This window comes from Hylobates moloch, unplaced genomic scaffold, assembly GCF_009828535.3.
Source record: "Hylobates moloch isolate HMO894 unplaced genomic scaffold, HMol_V3 SCAFFOLD_17, whole genome shotgun sequence".
Classification (NCBI taxonomy): Eukaryota; Metazoa; Chordata; class Mammalia; order Primates; family Hylobatidae; genus Hylobates; species Hylobates moloch.
The window spans coordinates 42,823,859-42,841,328 of record NW_026652292.1 but is presented as its reverse complement, the minus strand read 5'-3'; the positions used below and the strand labels follow the sequence as shown (position 1 = coordinate 42,841,328).

Genomic DNA, 17,470 nt, shown 5'->3' with positions numbered 1-17,470 from the left:
ATAGATTTGACTCCAAAGAAACATAAGACCTGGCCATTTCCTTCAAATAATTTATAATCCCAAAAGTCAGATTATACAAACAAAAATGGAACAATGGAAAACGATGAAGATGTATTCGGGTTGGACATTCTACAACTCTCGGCCATAAAAATGAAGAAATACTGAGTCTGACACTTCATAAAAAAGAAATGTGTTATTCAAGGTCTTAAAATTGCGTGTTTCGCATTACAAGCTAGTTCTATAAGGCTTTACAGAAATTTTGGAGCAATGCATATGGAAGAGAGGGACCCAAGTAAAGACTGGAGAAAACAATCAAAATAAAGCAGACATCTGAAGTGAAAACAAATGAGACCTCAAAAAGGTTAATTTTAAAACTGTCACTGTGGTGACTGATTTTAACACGTGTACTATAAGCTAGGGTAGATAACCTGTACACTTAGTAGGAATGCTCCATTCTATTTCAGCTGCAGTACTCGGCCAAAGTCAACTGTTTGGCTTCAGCCTTTTAGAAAGCCAAATAGCTGAATAACATCGTTTCTGGCATCCCTGAACTTGTGCATGATTAATGATTGAGTGGTTGCATGGGCTACGGCCATATTCAAATCAGTAATATGAAAAAGGTGTGTCACTAAGATTTATTGTTAATATCTGATTATATCTTTTCAAATATAGGTAAGTATTCTTGATATGTTGATGGTAAAAAAATCTCCAATGTGTTGTATATGTTAAAACTCTATTATCACATGAAGTATAAAGGTGAAATTTTTATTGTAAAAGTAAAATTCTGAAATACTCGATAATTATTAAATATTAATTTTATATAAAAACAGTTATCCAGGAGCTCCAAATTGTTGAATGGGGAAACAGATACACTCACAGAGTGCATGAAGTTAGATACCTTTATAAAAAACGTAATATGGAATCACAAATATTTATGAAATTTAAATAGTGGATATTCTATTATAATTCTAAGTGTTAAAGAATTATTTGGTTTATGAGTTTTGTAACAGCCACCAAAATTCCCCCTAAAAGCTATATATAATAATTGATTATTCAAGTTAGTCCTTGGGTAAAGAAAAAATTCCACTTGAGAATTCTTCATACTTTCTGGTAATAAATTTTTAATGTATGGAGCATAAACATTTAAAAGGAGCAATCTAGCATCTAAGAAATAATTGCTTCTGCCTCTTATAGAAATAAAACTTAAAAAATATGACCACTGATCATGAAACTGTAAAAACAATTTTTTGGAATATATTTTAGATTTAAATTGTGGTATCACGGAAGTTCACTCCAATATTGATTTTAACATTTGGCCATTTGGCATCTGCCAAAATAGATATTTGGTGTGCTTCTAAATGTGGAATACCACTTACTATGCTTTGAAAATAGCCTAATTGTTTTTCTTTATGGGAATGTCCATAATCGAAGAAATATCCCATTAGAGTAAGGCATTTTATCTCTAAAAACGAAGACAGTATGATTCTAGACTAAAACACACAAAGTATGATTACAGACTGAAACACACAAGGAAATGAAAGTGAGTAAACTGGAATAGAGGGGCACTCTCTGGAAGGAATAGGGGAGAGATTATCACCTCACTACGGTGTTTATGATACTGTATTCTCACCTAGACAGTCCGGAGAAATCTGCTTCTTCTTCTTCACATCTTTCATCTAGCTCTTTCAGAGCTAAGGTAACATCCTCTTCACAGATTGACTCGGGGTAGCTTTCAGGAGCTAGAGGCTCTGGCATTTCAGTTTCTTCTAAATCAAGAATTCCTTGACACACAAGAGAATCCTGCTGTTCTTGAATTATATAGGACCCTTCATCTTCAAAGGTTGTAACATGTTCCTCCTTTAATACTGAACTTGTATCCTACAGAACAATCATATTTTTAGTGAACTATAAAAACATAAAAAAAGAATTTTACAACACAATAAGTAAGTATTGCCATCCATCTAAGTCTGTTTTGTTAAGTGGTGTTCATTTATACGGTCTGTCACCCAGGCTGGAGTGGAGTGCAATGGCGTGATCTTGGCTCACTGCAATCTCCGTCTCTCAGGTTCAAGCTATTCTCCTGCCTCAGCCTCCCAAATAGTTAGTACTACAGGCAGGTGCCACCATGCCCAGCTAATTTTTTTTTTGTTGTTGTATTTTTTAGTAGAGATGGGGTTTCACCATGTTAGCCAGGATGGTCTCGATTTCTTGACCTCGTGATCTGCCCGCCTTGGCCTCCCAAAGTGCCGGGATTACAGGTGTGAGCCACCGCACCCAGCCACTTTTATAGTTTTTGAATCAGTTATAAATTTTTTTTAACGGTCATAGGTTTAAAAGATTTTGAAATTAAAATATATCACCTATTATCATATAGGAACATTGAGGACATTTTTTCTCTTCAGTAACAGGATTTAGGTGTTTACTTAGAAATATGTGCTTTGGTAAAATATCTTCTCTCATATATGTTCTAACTCTACACAAGTAAAACTTTGTTTATTAGTATAAATCGTCTCCTGCTTGAAATGTCATTTCTTTCATTACACTGGAACACAGTATATTCTGGATATAAGTAGAAGAGATGACTCAAAATAGTTAACCTACTCGTCCTGCGGGGCTGCCACACAGCAGGAATAGGTACTGACCAATCAGAAGGATGCTGAACCTAGACAACTAGGGTGGCCTTACTACAAAACCTCACTTTGGCTTTGAGTATTGATAAAGCTTCATCACTGAGCTACAGTTCAGAAGACATTAGGACACTTTAGATAATTATACTTTTGAAAATTATCATAAGCTCATTATCAAAAAAGAGTATATTCTCCTCATTTGAAGTAAACAATAATGAAAATATATGTTATAAAGCATACCAGTGGTGTGCCCTTTCTATCCACTGTAATGTTATTGAAACAATGTTGCTATGTGATAGACAAGCGGTAGAGGCTCAAGAGATACTGGCTGAATGAGCTGCTACTATTAAAAAAGGAAAACACTTTCAAAGCATATATGATGATGGTATCAACACTAGTTTTTAGTTTATTGGTTTAATCAATTTGAAAATAAGTACTAATGGTCATAGTTTTTGGAATAAAGATCAGCTTCTTTTGACTATTTGGACCTAAGTTACTTCTCAGCTGTGAAGTAGCTCCTTATCTCTTTTTCATGGATAAAAATATAATTTTCCTTCCAAAACAAGAAAAGTAAGAGAAAGTCAGAGCCTATAACCCTAGACTAGCCTGGGCCTTATTCATATGTAAAACTCACCTATAAAATGAAGGATTTTGACTAGATTCTGGGCTGAGTGCTCTGATATAAATAATTCCTAACTGCAAATAGTTTATAATCTAGCCTAACAGTGTTAGGCTAGTAAGTGAATGACAATAACATATACCAGAGGATGGTAAATGTACGGTAAATACTATCAGCAACATACAAATGGGTGCTGGTACTCAATGATGGGAAAGCTCCCATCTAGTTGAGGCAACTGAGGTGAGTCTCCTTGGAGGAAACAGCATGTTTTGACAAACATGAGGTAGGGATGATATTGCAGGGAAAGTGATTAGAAGCTATCAAAGGCACAGAAATAACGCCATGAAAACACAAAGTGTATAAGGGAACACTGGTCTGGATTTAGTTAAGCAGGGAAAGCAGCAAACTCTGAGTCTTTACTTTAGCATTAAATATAATATAGTACGATTATTTCTTAATTCTTCCACCAGTTTAAATTCAATATACTCTAAGGTTTCCAGATGAATTTTCTAAAAAAATATTTGGTCATTATTTGGAAAGATAATCTATGTGACAGTACTAGAGACATTTCTATACCTAGGATATTTATTGGCATGAATTTTTCCTTCTACATCAACATGAACATATTATGTTATCTCAACCCAAACTTAGTGCAATGCCCTCACTTTTCATTAGTTCACACCTGCAGTGGATTGTCATTTTTTCTTAAATAATAATTTCAAGATGATATTTTATCTGTAGTTAGTATTATATAACATACAATGAAATTTTCTAGTAATGCCTACATATCATGAAGAAAGTGCTTTTGGGGCTGATAGAATGGATTCCATTGTTTATATGTAGATTATGAGAATCAAATTTCTTGTACTTCACCTTATTAGACAATGACACATGCACATATGCTTTGTTACAAAGATTTCTTTCCTATAAGGAATAATTTGTCATCCATGAGGTGGATGCCAAACTATCATAAATAATAAAAGAAACCCTCTGTGAGTAAATACAAGTGAAGAACTTAATCCCCTCTTGAGATCAGAGTGTAACGTGTGCATATTACAGAGAAGAAAGGGACACCCAGCTCTAAAGTTTGTCATGACAGAAGATGCTTTAGCCTACTCCATTTTATCTTTCCAATATTAACATGATTTAAGGGAAGAAATTCAAATAAACATTTTTAGGAGTGGATTTATTCCTTTAATTCACAAAACATTTTGCCCATTAAAATTAATTACATTCTTTGTCTTAAGAAGTTGCTTTAAAAACAATTATAGTTTTATTTCAATATATTGGTGCTTTTCTACCTTTTTTTTGTTTTGGTACAAGAGGCAATTTTGGGTCATTTGACACTATTTGGCAAAACAGAGAAAAACAAATTAGGCCAATATATCCAACAGATATAAGGCTGTCATATTCCCTGTGGATAGCCATTCTTTTGGTGATAGTTTTAATATCAGTAGAACTGTTTCTAAATGAAATACCATGCTTTCAAAATATCCCTTTCATTCTCATCCACTGGTGTTACGGTGTATGGTGTGATCCAAACTAGGCACTGTAGTTTGGCTTAATAACTAATAAACCTCCCAAAAACTGAAAGGAATATAGTCTACTTAAAACCCATCTCTAAATTCCATCAGTTCTCTCCTGTAAACATTTCTCATGTTTGTGCCCTTAAGTCAGGCCCTGCTGAATTCTTGCTAATATTCTTCCAGCTTAGCTCGTTCATCTCCTCCAATCCCGCGTCAACGCCGCTGCCTTAGAGACTTCACTACCAACAAACAATGAGGCTGCAACCCTTCTGTGATAATCCCTAACTGCAAGCTCTATGTGTCAGGGACTAGAACCTACTTTCCATTTTCAACAAAAAAGGCCAAAGGTTTAAAAAATAATCAGATCATGTTCTTCTTCAATGGTTACCTGCTGTGTGGCCTGTGACACATGTCATGACAGTGCCTTGACCCACCCGTTCCAGCCTCACCGGCCAGTTTTCTGTACTTCAGATATATCAGGGCCTTTTAAACTGCTGCTTCCTCTACCTGGAACCTTCTCCCTCCAAATCTTCAAGGGATGGGCTGGTTCTTGTCATTTAGGTTTCACCTTAAATGCTACCCCTAACTTTCTCCTTCACTCAAGTCCACATTACTGTTAGATTTTCTTAGTACGATGAATAAGACGACCACTTTCTGACATATTATTTATATTTTGTTTTACCTGCTTATTATCTGTCTCTCCTACTAGAATGAAGCTCCATAAAACCAAAAGCCTTTGTCTATGTCACAGCTGCCATGGGCCCCGTGCCTAGCACGAGGTAGCGGCTCAGTAGATACTGGTCACATAAATGAATGCTCACATGCCATGTGGTTCCATCTTGGTATCTGGTACAGTGCTTGTTACTTAATAGGTATCTCTTGAAAGGATAAAAATTCGAATGTCTTTCTGTTATCTCAAGATAAAGTCTAAGTCTGTAGTGTGGCATATAGGACTTCTCCTGTCTTGGATCCCATTCATCGCTCCTATTGCTCTTCCTCTTCCTCCTCCCATTTTACTCTCTGGAAATACTCAATTTCCTGCTTTTAGCTAGACACATCATGCTATTTCACACTGCCATCCCTTTCTACATTGTGTCCCTCTGCCTGGAATGTCCCAGTTACCCTGCAACCTGTCCTTTCTTACCATCACTCCCTGTGCACAGCTGATCACTCAGTTTTCGTAAAGCCTTGAACCTATTATTGAATTTTCCATACTGAAATGTAATTTCTTTTTTTTATTTTTTATTTTTTACTTTTGAGATGGAGTCTCACTCTGTTGCCAGGCTGGAGTGCAGTGGCGCGATCTCGGCTCACTGTAACCTCCGCCTCCCACATTCAAGTGATTCTCCTACCTCGGCCACCTGAGTAGATGGGACTACAGGTGCATGCCACCAGGCCCAGCTAATTTTTGTATTTTTAGTAGAGACGGGGTTTCACCATGTTCGCCAGTATGGTCTCAATCTCTCTCTCCCCCCGCCTTTTTTTTTTTTTTGGGACAGAGTCTCGCCCTGTTGCCAGGCTAGAGTGCAATGGTGACATCTCAGCTTACTGCAACCTCCGCCTCCCGGGTTCAAGCGATTCTCCTGCCTCAGCCTTCCGAGTAGCTGGGATTACAGGTGTGCACCACCACAACCAGCTAATTTTTGTATTTTTAGTAGAGACGGAGTTTCACCATGTTGGCCAGCTGGTCTCGATCTCCTGACCTCATGATCCGCCCACCTCGGCCTCCCATGGTGCTGGGATTACAGGCGTGAGCCACAGTGCCCGGCCTGAAATGAAATTTTTTTTAAAGCCTTCTCTGTCTTAATAGACAGCAAGAGAACGTTCTCTGAAAACAGGGCCATCCATGCCCTATTCTTCTTTCTGGCACCTAGCTGAATGCCTGGCGTCTACTGAAACCACAACAAATATTTGTTGAATTGAATGATCTAAACCTTAGCCATATGAGTATGAGCATTTTAAAGATGGCTTGCTAATAAGGAAGCCAAAATGCCTTCATTTCAAAATACGTCTAGTTACTGTTAAAGTTCAAATATGTCTAAGAGTCAGCCTAACAAGAACACAATAGTGTTTTATCACCTTACAAAAATAATAAGATCTGATACCTAGATTAGATCTAATAACTACATTAGTTTGGTGAACAGTGACAAAATATAGCATTTCCTAATATTTACCACGGAATAAAAAAAGCACATATGGCAGAGCTATAGCAATTACATTTTTTCAAAGTATAATAATCTTTAAAAAAAAAACACTAATACTTACTTATTTTTGGTCAGTCATTAGCTTCAAATCTGGCTTACTTCTCACAGGCCTTTCCAAAAAACATAATACTAGTGGTTCCAAAGTCTTTTGAAAATATTTCATTTAACAACTGCTAAAAACCACAGCTGGCCCGAGGTTTTAATCCCAATCACAGCACCAATCACATAAACCCAACACAAAGCAAAAAGAGAAGAAAAAACCAAAGCGGTCCTTCTAAGAAAATACAGTGCAATAGATGATGCTCGCCAACCCCAGAGAAGCATCTGTACATTAACCTCAGCATGTTCTGCAATGCAAACTGCTCATTAAAAACACTCAAGATTATTTTTAACCTGTAGGTCATTTCCTTAATCTATCAACTTAAGAAAAAGTCAGATTTGACTATTTCATTTAAAATAACTCAACAGGTTAGAAATACTGGAAACAAATCAATTTCCAAACTTTGTTGAAAGAAAAGCAGGAGCTATAAAAGAGTGCTAAAAAGAGCCCAGATTGGCCATGCACCAGCCCCCAGTTCTCCCCACCTCAGGCAGCCGGCTGTTAGCATTATCTAGAGAAGCCTCCAAAGTTGGGGTCTCATCCCTGATTTGAAGCACTTCCTCTGTTGTGATGCTGCCAGTGGAATCTTGAGACTGGAGAAGTAAGTCAGGATGGTCTGGTATTGTTTCATCAGTGGCAGAATCACTGTTTAACTAAAAAGAGAAAGACTAAAATAAGGAATTCATTTATGAGTCAAAAGCCACAAGAAACATTCTCTATCATAAAATATTTTAGGGGCTTCATTATAAAGAGCTTCTGAGATTTCCTAAAATCATCTTTCTTTCCTTCCAGTCTACACCAGAATGGGTGTTGTTAGGGTAAGCAGCTAATCCCTCAGTAGAACTAAGTACGCATTAATACAGGCTAAATTTTGCTAAACAAAAACTATCAAAGTGGAAGAGCTCTATGTAACTATGTTAACCTTGAGCTGAAATTAATCCTGGAGCTGAATTCAAATTCATTCATGGAGGACCAAGATTTATGTGGCACGGTTAGGTGAATGGGCACTAGAGATAGACCTCTTGATTCAAATCTACTTACTAGCTATGTGTCCTGGGATAAGACATGTAATATGCAGATTTGCAATAACCATACTTGCCTTGTGTTAGGAGGAGAGTTACGGTGACTAATACGCGTAAAACACCTTGAACAGGGCCGGGTGCATCGTAGATAGTCAGTAAGTGGTAACGTATTATGGCTGCCATTAGCAGCAGCAGTTGGTCATTGAACACTTAAATGGGAGAGGGGCAGTTAGTGGAAAGACAAATTGGGGCACCAATGAGATGTAAAAACAGGAGAGATGACTGGAGAACAACCACAAACCGACAACTTGACATTGTGCCTAAAGCAGCTCAGGCCCTGCCATTCAACATCACTGCCAGCACTTTACCAGCAGGCCGAGTGGAGCAAATGGATCTAAATTAAAGGTAGGTGGCTGGGTGCGGTGGCTCATGCCTGTGATCCTGCCACTTTGGGAGGCCGAGGTGGGAGGATCACTTGAGGCCGGGAGTTCAAGACTAACCTGGGCCACATAGCAAGACCCCATCTCTACAAAAAATTAAAAAAAAATTAGCTGTGCATATGTGGCGTGCACCTGTAGTCCTAGCTACTAGAGAAGCTGAGGCAAGAGGATCACTTGAGACCTGGAGTTGAAGAATACAGTGAGCTATGGTTGCGCCACTGCACTCCGGCCTGGGTGATGGTGTGAGACCCTGTCCCTAAAGAATAAAAAAAGGAGGCATTCCTGTAAGAGCTGTGTAACCATAGCTGGTGCCTGGTCTCCACTGGTTGCTTCCTTATCACATGTACCAGGGTAGCTATTCCATGTGCCTTCTCCTTCTTTACAGTGCCATCTTCAAGTTCCAACCCTACCACTGGCTTTTCTTGCACCCGTACTCTTCTGAAATAACAGGCTACTCTTGCAGCTTTCATTTTCCACTCACTCTTTACATGATCTTGAAAGGGACCAAACTTGTGCTCTGTTTTTCCACACTACGCTAACTAGGAAAGAAAAGCGAGTGGTGAATTAAATGGCGTTGGTGCTCACACTGATACCAATAATATGTTATCACTGAAGGCCTCTAATAGGGCCCCAAACAACTCACTGTGACTAGGAAAGAAGCAAGAGAAATTATGTTTTAGCAGCTAATAGGTGTGCAGTATCAACCTAATAAGTTTAGTGCTGTCATGAATAACAACACGGTACTCCATTAGTGCTGCAATCTTGTAGATTCATTTCAGTGCGTGCATTTCACCCATACTGAAATGAAAACTGGAAAAATCAAGAAATAATCATTACGAAGTTGGAAGTTAAGAGGCAAATGAGACCAAATGTCACTGTAAGAAAGGTGAATTATATACCATCTGTGTGCGTGAGAGTATCTGGCTTGCTGTAAGTGCCGCTTCTTCTTCCGAGGACTCATCCGTATCCTCCTGATTGGTGAGGTTCAGGCTGGGGGTGCTACTAGAGCACTGGTACTCCTGGAGGGATGGAGTGTCCCCTTTGTCAATACTGTCCAGTGAGCGTCTGCGAACTCCCCAGTTGAAGTTGTCCATACTTTCACCCTGGAAAAGCAAGACACGATTTCTAAAACCTCAAATACATGCTTCTAAATGTACTAAATGTAATATACCAGAAAAACATATACCAAGATGAAAAATACTTAATGCATCATTAAAAGCAGAGTTTCAATCAGCCCTTCAATTTCTTTAAACTGTTAACACACTGTCAAATATTTATATTTAAAAAGATAAAAATTATTTGGTTGACAACCTGTTTTAACGAAATAATTTTCTTGACTTTCTATCTTGTATTACTGGGGACCGATTAAATCTACTATCTAAGCCATTTCTATTCTAATACACAAACATGAATGAGACCACAAAGAAGACAAATACATCACAGATGACAACAAATAAACAATCCACAACACCAGGCTGCAACTTACCTGCAGCTCCTGGTTAGCAAAAAGGAAAACACACAGAATTAGAAAAAAACGAAGACAAACATTTAAATATACACTACACTTTTGGGGCAAACTCTTCGTGATTTCTCAACCCAAAGACTGATTCAAGCTCTGGATTAAGCTTTGTGCAGAAAGTCAACATGTGATTCAAATCTTTTTTTATGCAAAATATGTTGTGAAAAAGTCAGAGACAGACACTTAAAACAACATTTCTATGATACACTTTGGCAACACAAACTTTAAGAAAATCTTCAAGATTTACAAAGGTTTAATACTTAGTACAATGCAAAAACTGACTTCAAATACCCACATGCAGTTGACAACATATAAAGTCACAATTATTTCAGTTGGTAGGATGGCTCCGGCTAAATTCAATGGTCATTTTTTGCTATAAAGTATAATTTGAAACCAAGATCACAGCCATCAAAACATAACTGTTGCCAATTTTAAAAGGTCAAGAGGAAATATGACAAATTTCAATTTCTCCCCCTTAAGGATTTATAGGTTATGTTTCTGTTATTCTAAGCTGCTCCTCCTTTTGTAAAGATATAATCCCCACAATTTTTCTTAGGCCCTGATATGACAAACCATATCGAGCTGGCTAGCAAAATATGATTTTTTTTCTGTATCCCTTTACACAGGAATTGTCCAGATTACAGGTTTTCAAATCTTTTTTTTTTTTAGAAAGCAGAAGAATACTTATTTCAAATGAAATTTTAGATCGCAGTCAACTGTGCAAAACTGAGAAAACCAGAGCTGCTCTGGTTGAAGGTGTCCAGGAGCTTGGCCCACTGGGTCTTTGAATCTGTCCCGGCTGTTACTGAAGGTATCTCGGAAGCCCTAGGGCCCTGCATGTCAGAGTTTGAAAACCACCTTCCTAGAACATATCATTTCAAATATTATTATGTCTCAAAACACATAATGGCAACAGCACTCAGTATATATTTGGTGACTGAATGAATATGCACCGTGGGCTTTCAAAGTGAGGAGATATTTCATTATAATTTTCATTAGTGGTTAAGTTTGTTTTGCAGCAATGAAAGTATTTCCTATTACCATGTTTTAAACAAGACTATATCCAGGTTTTAGAAAATCTGTATCACTGATTTGGCCTAATTATGAGGGATAAATTAGCATGCTCCACCCCACCCCTGATTACTGTGACTTGAATTAAAGACAGAACTACAATGAACATCCTTAGTCCATTCTAAGGTTCGATTAAAGGCCATGTTTCTTACCACTGACATTTTAGAGCACTGAATGAACTTGAAAGCATTTACAGTTCTCTTTAAACAAAAAAGAGGCAAACAAAAAGAAAAATAACCTTACCATTACAAAAATGTCAAGAGCTGCCTTTAGAGATTTAAATTCTGGACTGAAAAAAGCAAATAACCACAGAAGAGTTTAGAAGCTGCTTCTGGCCTTGGGTAGGGCAGCAGGTCTCTTTAACCTATTCTACTCTGTTACTTGGTTGCGCAAGTCTGTTCTATTTCCTACAATATATTTGTTCAAATGATGAGTGTGAAACTAATTTTAGGGTGGTAACCTACACTTTTTGAAAAAAAAAAAAAAAAAAAAGAATGAAAAGGAAGAGAATAGGAAATATCAGTGTGCATAGCATAGGGTTTGGATGCATATTCTTGCAACTTTTATTTTTAAAGGTATATATATACTTGGATGTGATATAAAATATATTAACTGTGGATTAGTGTCAAAAAAAAGTTTAAAAGCTACTGCTCTGAAAGGTGCTAAATAAAACTTGTTCTTGAGTTCCTATGAACCTGTACAATTGTGTCTTTGGGAAAATGTAAATGGTGGAGTATTCCACAGGAGCCTACACAGCTCCTAAACTGACATGAAGGCATTTGCATTACTTGGAGGCACCGTGGTCACATCCTCACATCTGCAGGGGGCACTGAGGCATGTTGAGGAGAGGGAACTTTGCTTCCTTAAACTGGTCTTGCATGGACAATGAATAGTGTGATATGGGAGAGTGCATTACATTTCATTCCTCCACCTCACCTATTAGAGGCAAAGGAAACACCCCTACATGAGAGCTGATGAATGTGTATGATCTGTATGAGTTGTATATGTATATGTACATGAGAGTTGATGATGTGTACGAGCTGTATATGAGTTGTATATGTATATGTATACGAGAGCTCATGAATGTGTATGATCTGTATGAGTTGTATATGTGTATGTACATGAGAGCTGATGAATGTGTATGAGCTGTATATGAGTTGTATATGTACATGAGAGTTGATGAATGTGTATGATCTGTATGAGTTGTATATGTGTATGTACCTGAGAGCTGATGAATGTGTATGAGCTGTATATGAGTTGTATATGTATATGAGAGTTGATGAATGTGTATGATCTGTATGAGTTGTATATGTGTATGTACATGACAGCTGATGAATGTGTATGAGCTGTATATGAGTTGCATATGTATATGTACATGAGAGTTGATGAATGTGTATGATCTGTATGAGTTGTATATGTGTATGTATACGAGAGCTGATGAATGTGTACGAGCTGTATATGAGTTGTATATGTATATGTACATGAGAGTTGATGAATGTGTATGATCTGTATGAGTTGTATATGTATATGTACATGAGAGTTGATGATGTGTATGAGCTGTATATGAGTTGTATATGTATATGTACATGAGAGTTGATCAATGTGTACGAGCTGTATATGAGTTGTATATGTATATGTACATGAGAGTTGATCAATGTGTATGAGCTGTATACGAGTTGTATATGTGTATGCACATGAGAGCTGATGAATGTGTACGAGCTGTATACGAGTTGTATATGTATATGTACATGAGAGTTGATGAATGTGTATGAGCTGTATACGAGTTGTATATGTGTATGTACATGAGAGCTGATGAATGGGTACGAGCTGTATATGAGTTGTATATGTATATGTACATGAGAGCTGATGAATGTGTATGAGCTGTATATGAGTAGTATATGTATATGTACATGAGAGTTGATGAATGTGTATGAGCTGTATACGAGTTGTATATGTGTATGTATACGAGAGCTGATGAATGGGTACGAGCTGTATATGAGTTGTATATGTATATGTATATGAGAGCTGATGAATGTGTATGAGCTGTATATGAGTAGTATATGTATATGTATACGTATATGAGAGCTAAATGTATTTGAGCTATGAGTTTTGATTCTTTAGAAAAAGATACATCAAGATATGGTATATAGATACTTGGTATTAAGGCATTTTGGTCTTCTTGCATACAGATATTTGTAGCAATTTTAAAATGTACATTTTTAAAACAAATCTATTTGATATAAACTTTCAGGGTTAAGAGACTGTGGTTTAGGGAACTGAGTTCAGCTACAGGAATGGATCTCTAATAGCCTAAGACAACCAGGGCAATCCTATTCTATTTACCAGAGTTGTTGTTTCAGAAAGTAGCGCGTGTCCTAATTTGGGCCAATGAGATGTTACAAGAAGTTTGCTAAGAGCATTTAGGAAAGCCACTTCCTTACTTTTCTGAGAGCATTTCTGGATGTGACCCTCACCTCCTTCAAACACTGCTGTGTGTGGGGCTAAGACTACACAGCAATGATGACCATTTTGCTGCTCTCTGAGGTCAAGCTGACTTGCAGAGAAGGGCAGAGCCTAGAGAACTGCAGATAAACAGCCAGAAACTTCACTGAGCCATATCTAAATATAAGCTCTAATTCTGGACTAGTTTTGTGGGCTAATAAATCTACTTTTTGAGTTTTAAATTCCATTCAGAAAGCATCTAAACTGGCATAACTACCAATATAATATAATCTAGACTAAATCAATTTAGAAGAGAAACGCTTTGAGTATTAAATGAAACCAGGCATTTGAGAGTTACCTACATCATAAAGAAGAAAGTGATTTCGAATGTCAAAGAAAGAAGCTCAGTCATTTGCCAAAGAGTTCTAGAAAGACAAACCCTTTGTGACAGTCAATTTAGTGGTAAGTGCAACTCTCTTTAAAGTTGTCCTTAATCAATTTTCATATAAATTTTTACCATTTGGTTGCATATTAGTTTGTAAGACAAATCATGCAAAACATTTAAGTCTAAGCATACCCTGAAAATAATTTTGAAGAAATCAATTTTTTAATTTTATATTTTTAAAGATAAAGATGAAAAACGGAATGTTTCTCTTTTATCTCAGACTTATTCTATTGATTAATTGTGGTAATCAAATTTAGTTCCCAGATTTTTACCTTTTTGACCTTACACTGACCTCAATAAGGAAAGATCCTGTGATCAAATCCTTAATTCTCATACAACTCTTCCATAAATATTAACAGAGAAAGCCCACATCCTTACCTCTGCATCTTCCAATTCAACATCTAAAAAGTCAAAATCCTTAAAAACACCAAACTGTTGTTCACTGCTATTATCTTCCACAGCTACTTCTTCCTCTTGATTTATGTCTTCTGTTGTAGAAATTAGGCTAGTCTGTTGGTCACCGACTTCCAAATCCTCATTAGAAGAAAATACAACCTGATGCCCGATTAAAAAAAAAAAAAGTCCATTCATCAGATTTGTCACTCTGCGTATGAGATATCAGTACCCCAAAGCCACTGCAGGCCTCATTCTTCAATGAATTCAGAGCTTAAATTTGGTCTTCATGTTTAACTAGTTGAACACATAGTTAGCATGGCTGCCAGGTGTCACAAGAGATAAGAAATCTTTTTTTCATTCTGACTTAATACCATAAGTAAGGTAAATTAGAAAAGGCAAGCAAGGAGACAGATTATTTCTTCAAGGAAAAACATGATCTTTAAGACCTTGACACAGGCCTTCATGATTACTCACTGATGGGTTCTTTGGGAGGCCAGATTCTGGACCACAGAGAGAAAGCACATTCATTAGCTTTTCTCTTGTTCTTCGCTAAAGAAAAAAAAAAATTAAAATGTTAGGACTACTGATAAAATAAGACAAATTGTCAAGTTTTCATACCTGTAACAAAACTGATTCTTCTATTCTATGAATGTTCCATTTTGATATTCTTTATGTACCTGTGATAACTGTGGCCTTTTCCAACTAACAGGAACCAAGGCATTAGAATTAGAACCAGAAGAAGTTGAGGAAGTACTTCTAGTGACAGCAATAACTTTTGGTTTCCCATTTCTTCCAGCCGCACTGTGTTGATCACCATATTTGTTTCCAATAATTGGTGTCTACACAGAAACAAAATGTCAGTGTTTGGCTCAAATATTTCAACATAAAACAAACTTAAAAGGGTTAACAGTGCACCTATAATATTTTTTACAAACAAAAAAACAACATGAAATTACTTTGCACGACGCAGATGTTAACAAAGATCAAAGGTAATTATATATATATATATTTTTATTTTTTATTTATTATTATTATTATTTTTTTGAGACGGAGTCTCGCTCTGTCACCCAGGCTGGAGTGCAGTGGCGCGATCTTGGCTCACTGCAAACTCTGCCTCCCGGGTTCATGCCATTCTCCTGCCTCAGCCTCCCGAGTAGCTGGGACTACAGGCGCTTGCCACAACACCCGGCTATTTTTTTGCATTTTGAGTAGAGATGGGGTTTCACCATGTTATCCAGGATGGTCTCGATCTCCTGACCTCGTGATCCGCCCGCCTCGGCCTCCCAAAGTGCTGGGATTACAGGTATGAGCCACCGTGCCCGGCCATATATATTTTTAATCAAGAGGCTTTATTGGAAATAATAATTTTACATCTGAGATGATCAGAAAGCCTATTCCTACTTTAAATATAATCTGCATTCTTTAAAAACCACCATCTCCACCTTTCCCCACCATGATTATAAAATATATCCAAAACTCAGAAAATATAAAAAAGATTGGTATTTTAAATATAAAATCATCTGTTTTCTTACCACTCAGACTTAATATTTGTTAAATTTTGGTGCTTTTTCAAAGCATATTGTTAAGTATGCTTCAGCAATGTGGTTTAGCAAATACTGAAGTAACAAAAGAGGAACACTTCTATGTAGATTCGTACTACAAATCTGATGTGTAATACTTCCAAAATTTATTTCAGTAAAAATTCTATGATAATCAAAAACTCATTTATATTTGACTTTGTAAAGTGTTTTAAATTTGCATTTGAAAATAAAATTCAAGCTCATCTGCATGTCATACGACTCCCTTTATGCCCAACTGATCATCCTTCTCTCCCTAGCCTCAACTACGACCACTTCCCCCTCTGAACTTCACACACCAGCAAAACTGAGCTTGCTCTTGTTTTCCAAACATACCATGCTCTTTTATAGACCCGTGTTTTAGCCTATGTTGCCCCTTTGCATGGAATATCCACTAAGTAAACTTCTAATCATCTTTTAATGATGACTCCAGACTTTTAAGGAGGACTTCTCTTCTACCACCACTGCCTCTGTGTAATCAAACTTGGGACACTTACCACGCTGACTGTAAACTGTTCATGTGCCTGACTTCCCTACTACACATGTATCCATTGGACCATGTGTGATTGCCTCTATACCTCTGGTGTATCTCCAGTGCCTATGCATGGCAGGTACTGAGGAATTTTTGATGCAACAAATTGAAATTAAGTATATAAAATGTTTTGAGAATTTGCATCACTGCTTCAAATAACATAATTAAGTTACACAATCGATTTCTGAATCAGACGGAAAAGGAAAGCCAAGCTTCTCTATCATACTCCCATGCTATTATACATACATCTTGCTAGAAATTCTCAGATATTATTAACTAAAAAATTAGTAACAAATATGCTTTCTATATAAAAAAATGAAGTTTAGGATAAATTCTAATGCCAAGATTAAACTGCAATAAAACATTTTTTATCTATATAATTCTAATCAACAAAAAACTAAGTAGAGCTTCAATTTTTAATCTTTCTCAACCTTACAATACTTGATCAATAACTTCCTTCTTCAAAAGTTCCTCCCTTGGCTTCTGAAAGACCATTTCAATGGCACCAAGGCACTAAGAGTGGGCTCAGGTGCCAGAGAGAAAAAAAATTGGGACTCTCAGCAAGGATGAGAAATCTTTAAGTGAGATTTTTATTAATATACAGCATAGCCAGGCTCCAGGGTTCCTTCTGGACTGATGGCCCCTGCTTCTGTATAGTCCTAAAATATCCAGTTTCTCAGGTTTCCTTTAGTTGTTGCCTTCTGTTCTTTTCAGTTTTCCTTCCATGGCTTCAGCCATCCACTTATACAACACTGAAACCCTTAATTTGTTACTTCCACCCAAGTTTTCCTCTAAAACTTCAGATCCCAAAATTTAACTGACCACCAGGCACCTCCTTTAGTATGTTTCTGGGTCACTTCTGAGTCAACATGTCCAAGATGGAACTCATTGCCCCCTCTCCTTCCTTGCTGTAAGATCTGTTCCTGCATTCCTGCTCTCTTGAATGGTGC

The 17,470-nt window shown here is 37.1% G+C and overlaps 1 protein-coding gene across 1 annotated transcript in view; it reads right to left on the bottom strand.

The window, feature by feature from the left end:
- FRYL (FRY like transcription coactivator) overlaps nt 1-17,470 on the bottom strand; it is a 219,195-nt gene that overhangs the window by 16,160 nt on the left and 185,565 nt on the right. The window contains exons 50-55 of the mRNA XM_058430216.1: nt 15,089-15,250; nt 14,886-14,960; nt 14,394-14,570; nt 9,438-9,641; nt 7,562-7,729; nt 1,631-1,878 (exon numbers count right to left, since the gene is read on the bottom strand). Of these exons, the coding sequence (XP_058286199.1) occupies nt 1,631-1,878; nt 7,562-7,729; nt 9,438-9,641; nt 14,394-14,570; nt 14,886-14,960; nt 15,089-15,250 (1,034 nt within the window). The remainder of the gene's footprint in view (nt 1-1,630; nt 1,879-7,561; nt 7,730-9,437; nt 9,642-14,393; nt 14,571-14,885; nt 14,961-15,088; nt 15,251-17,470) is intronic.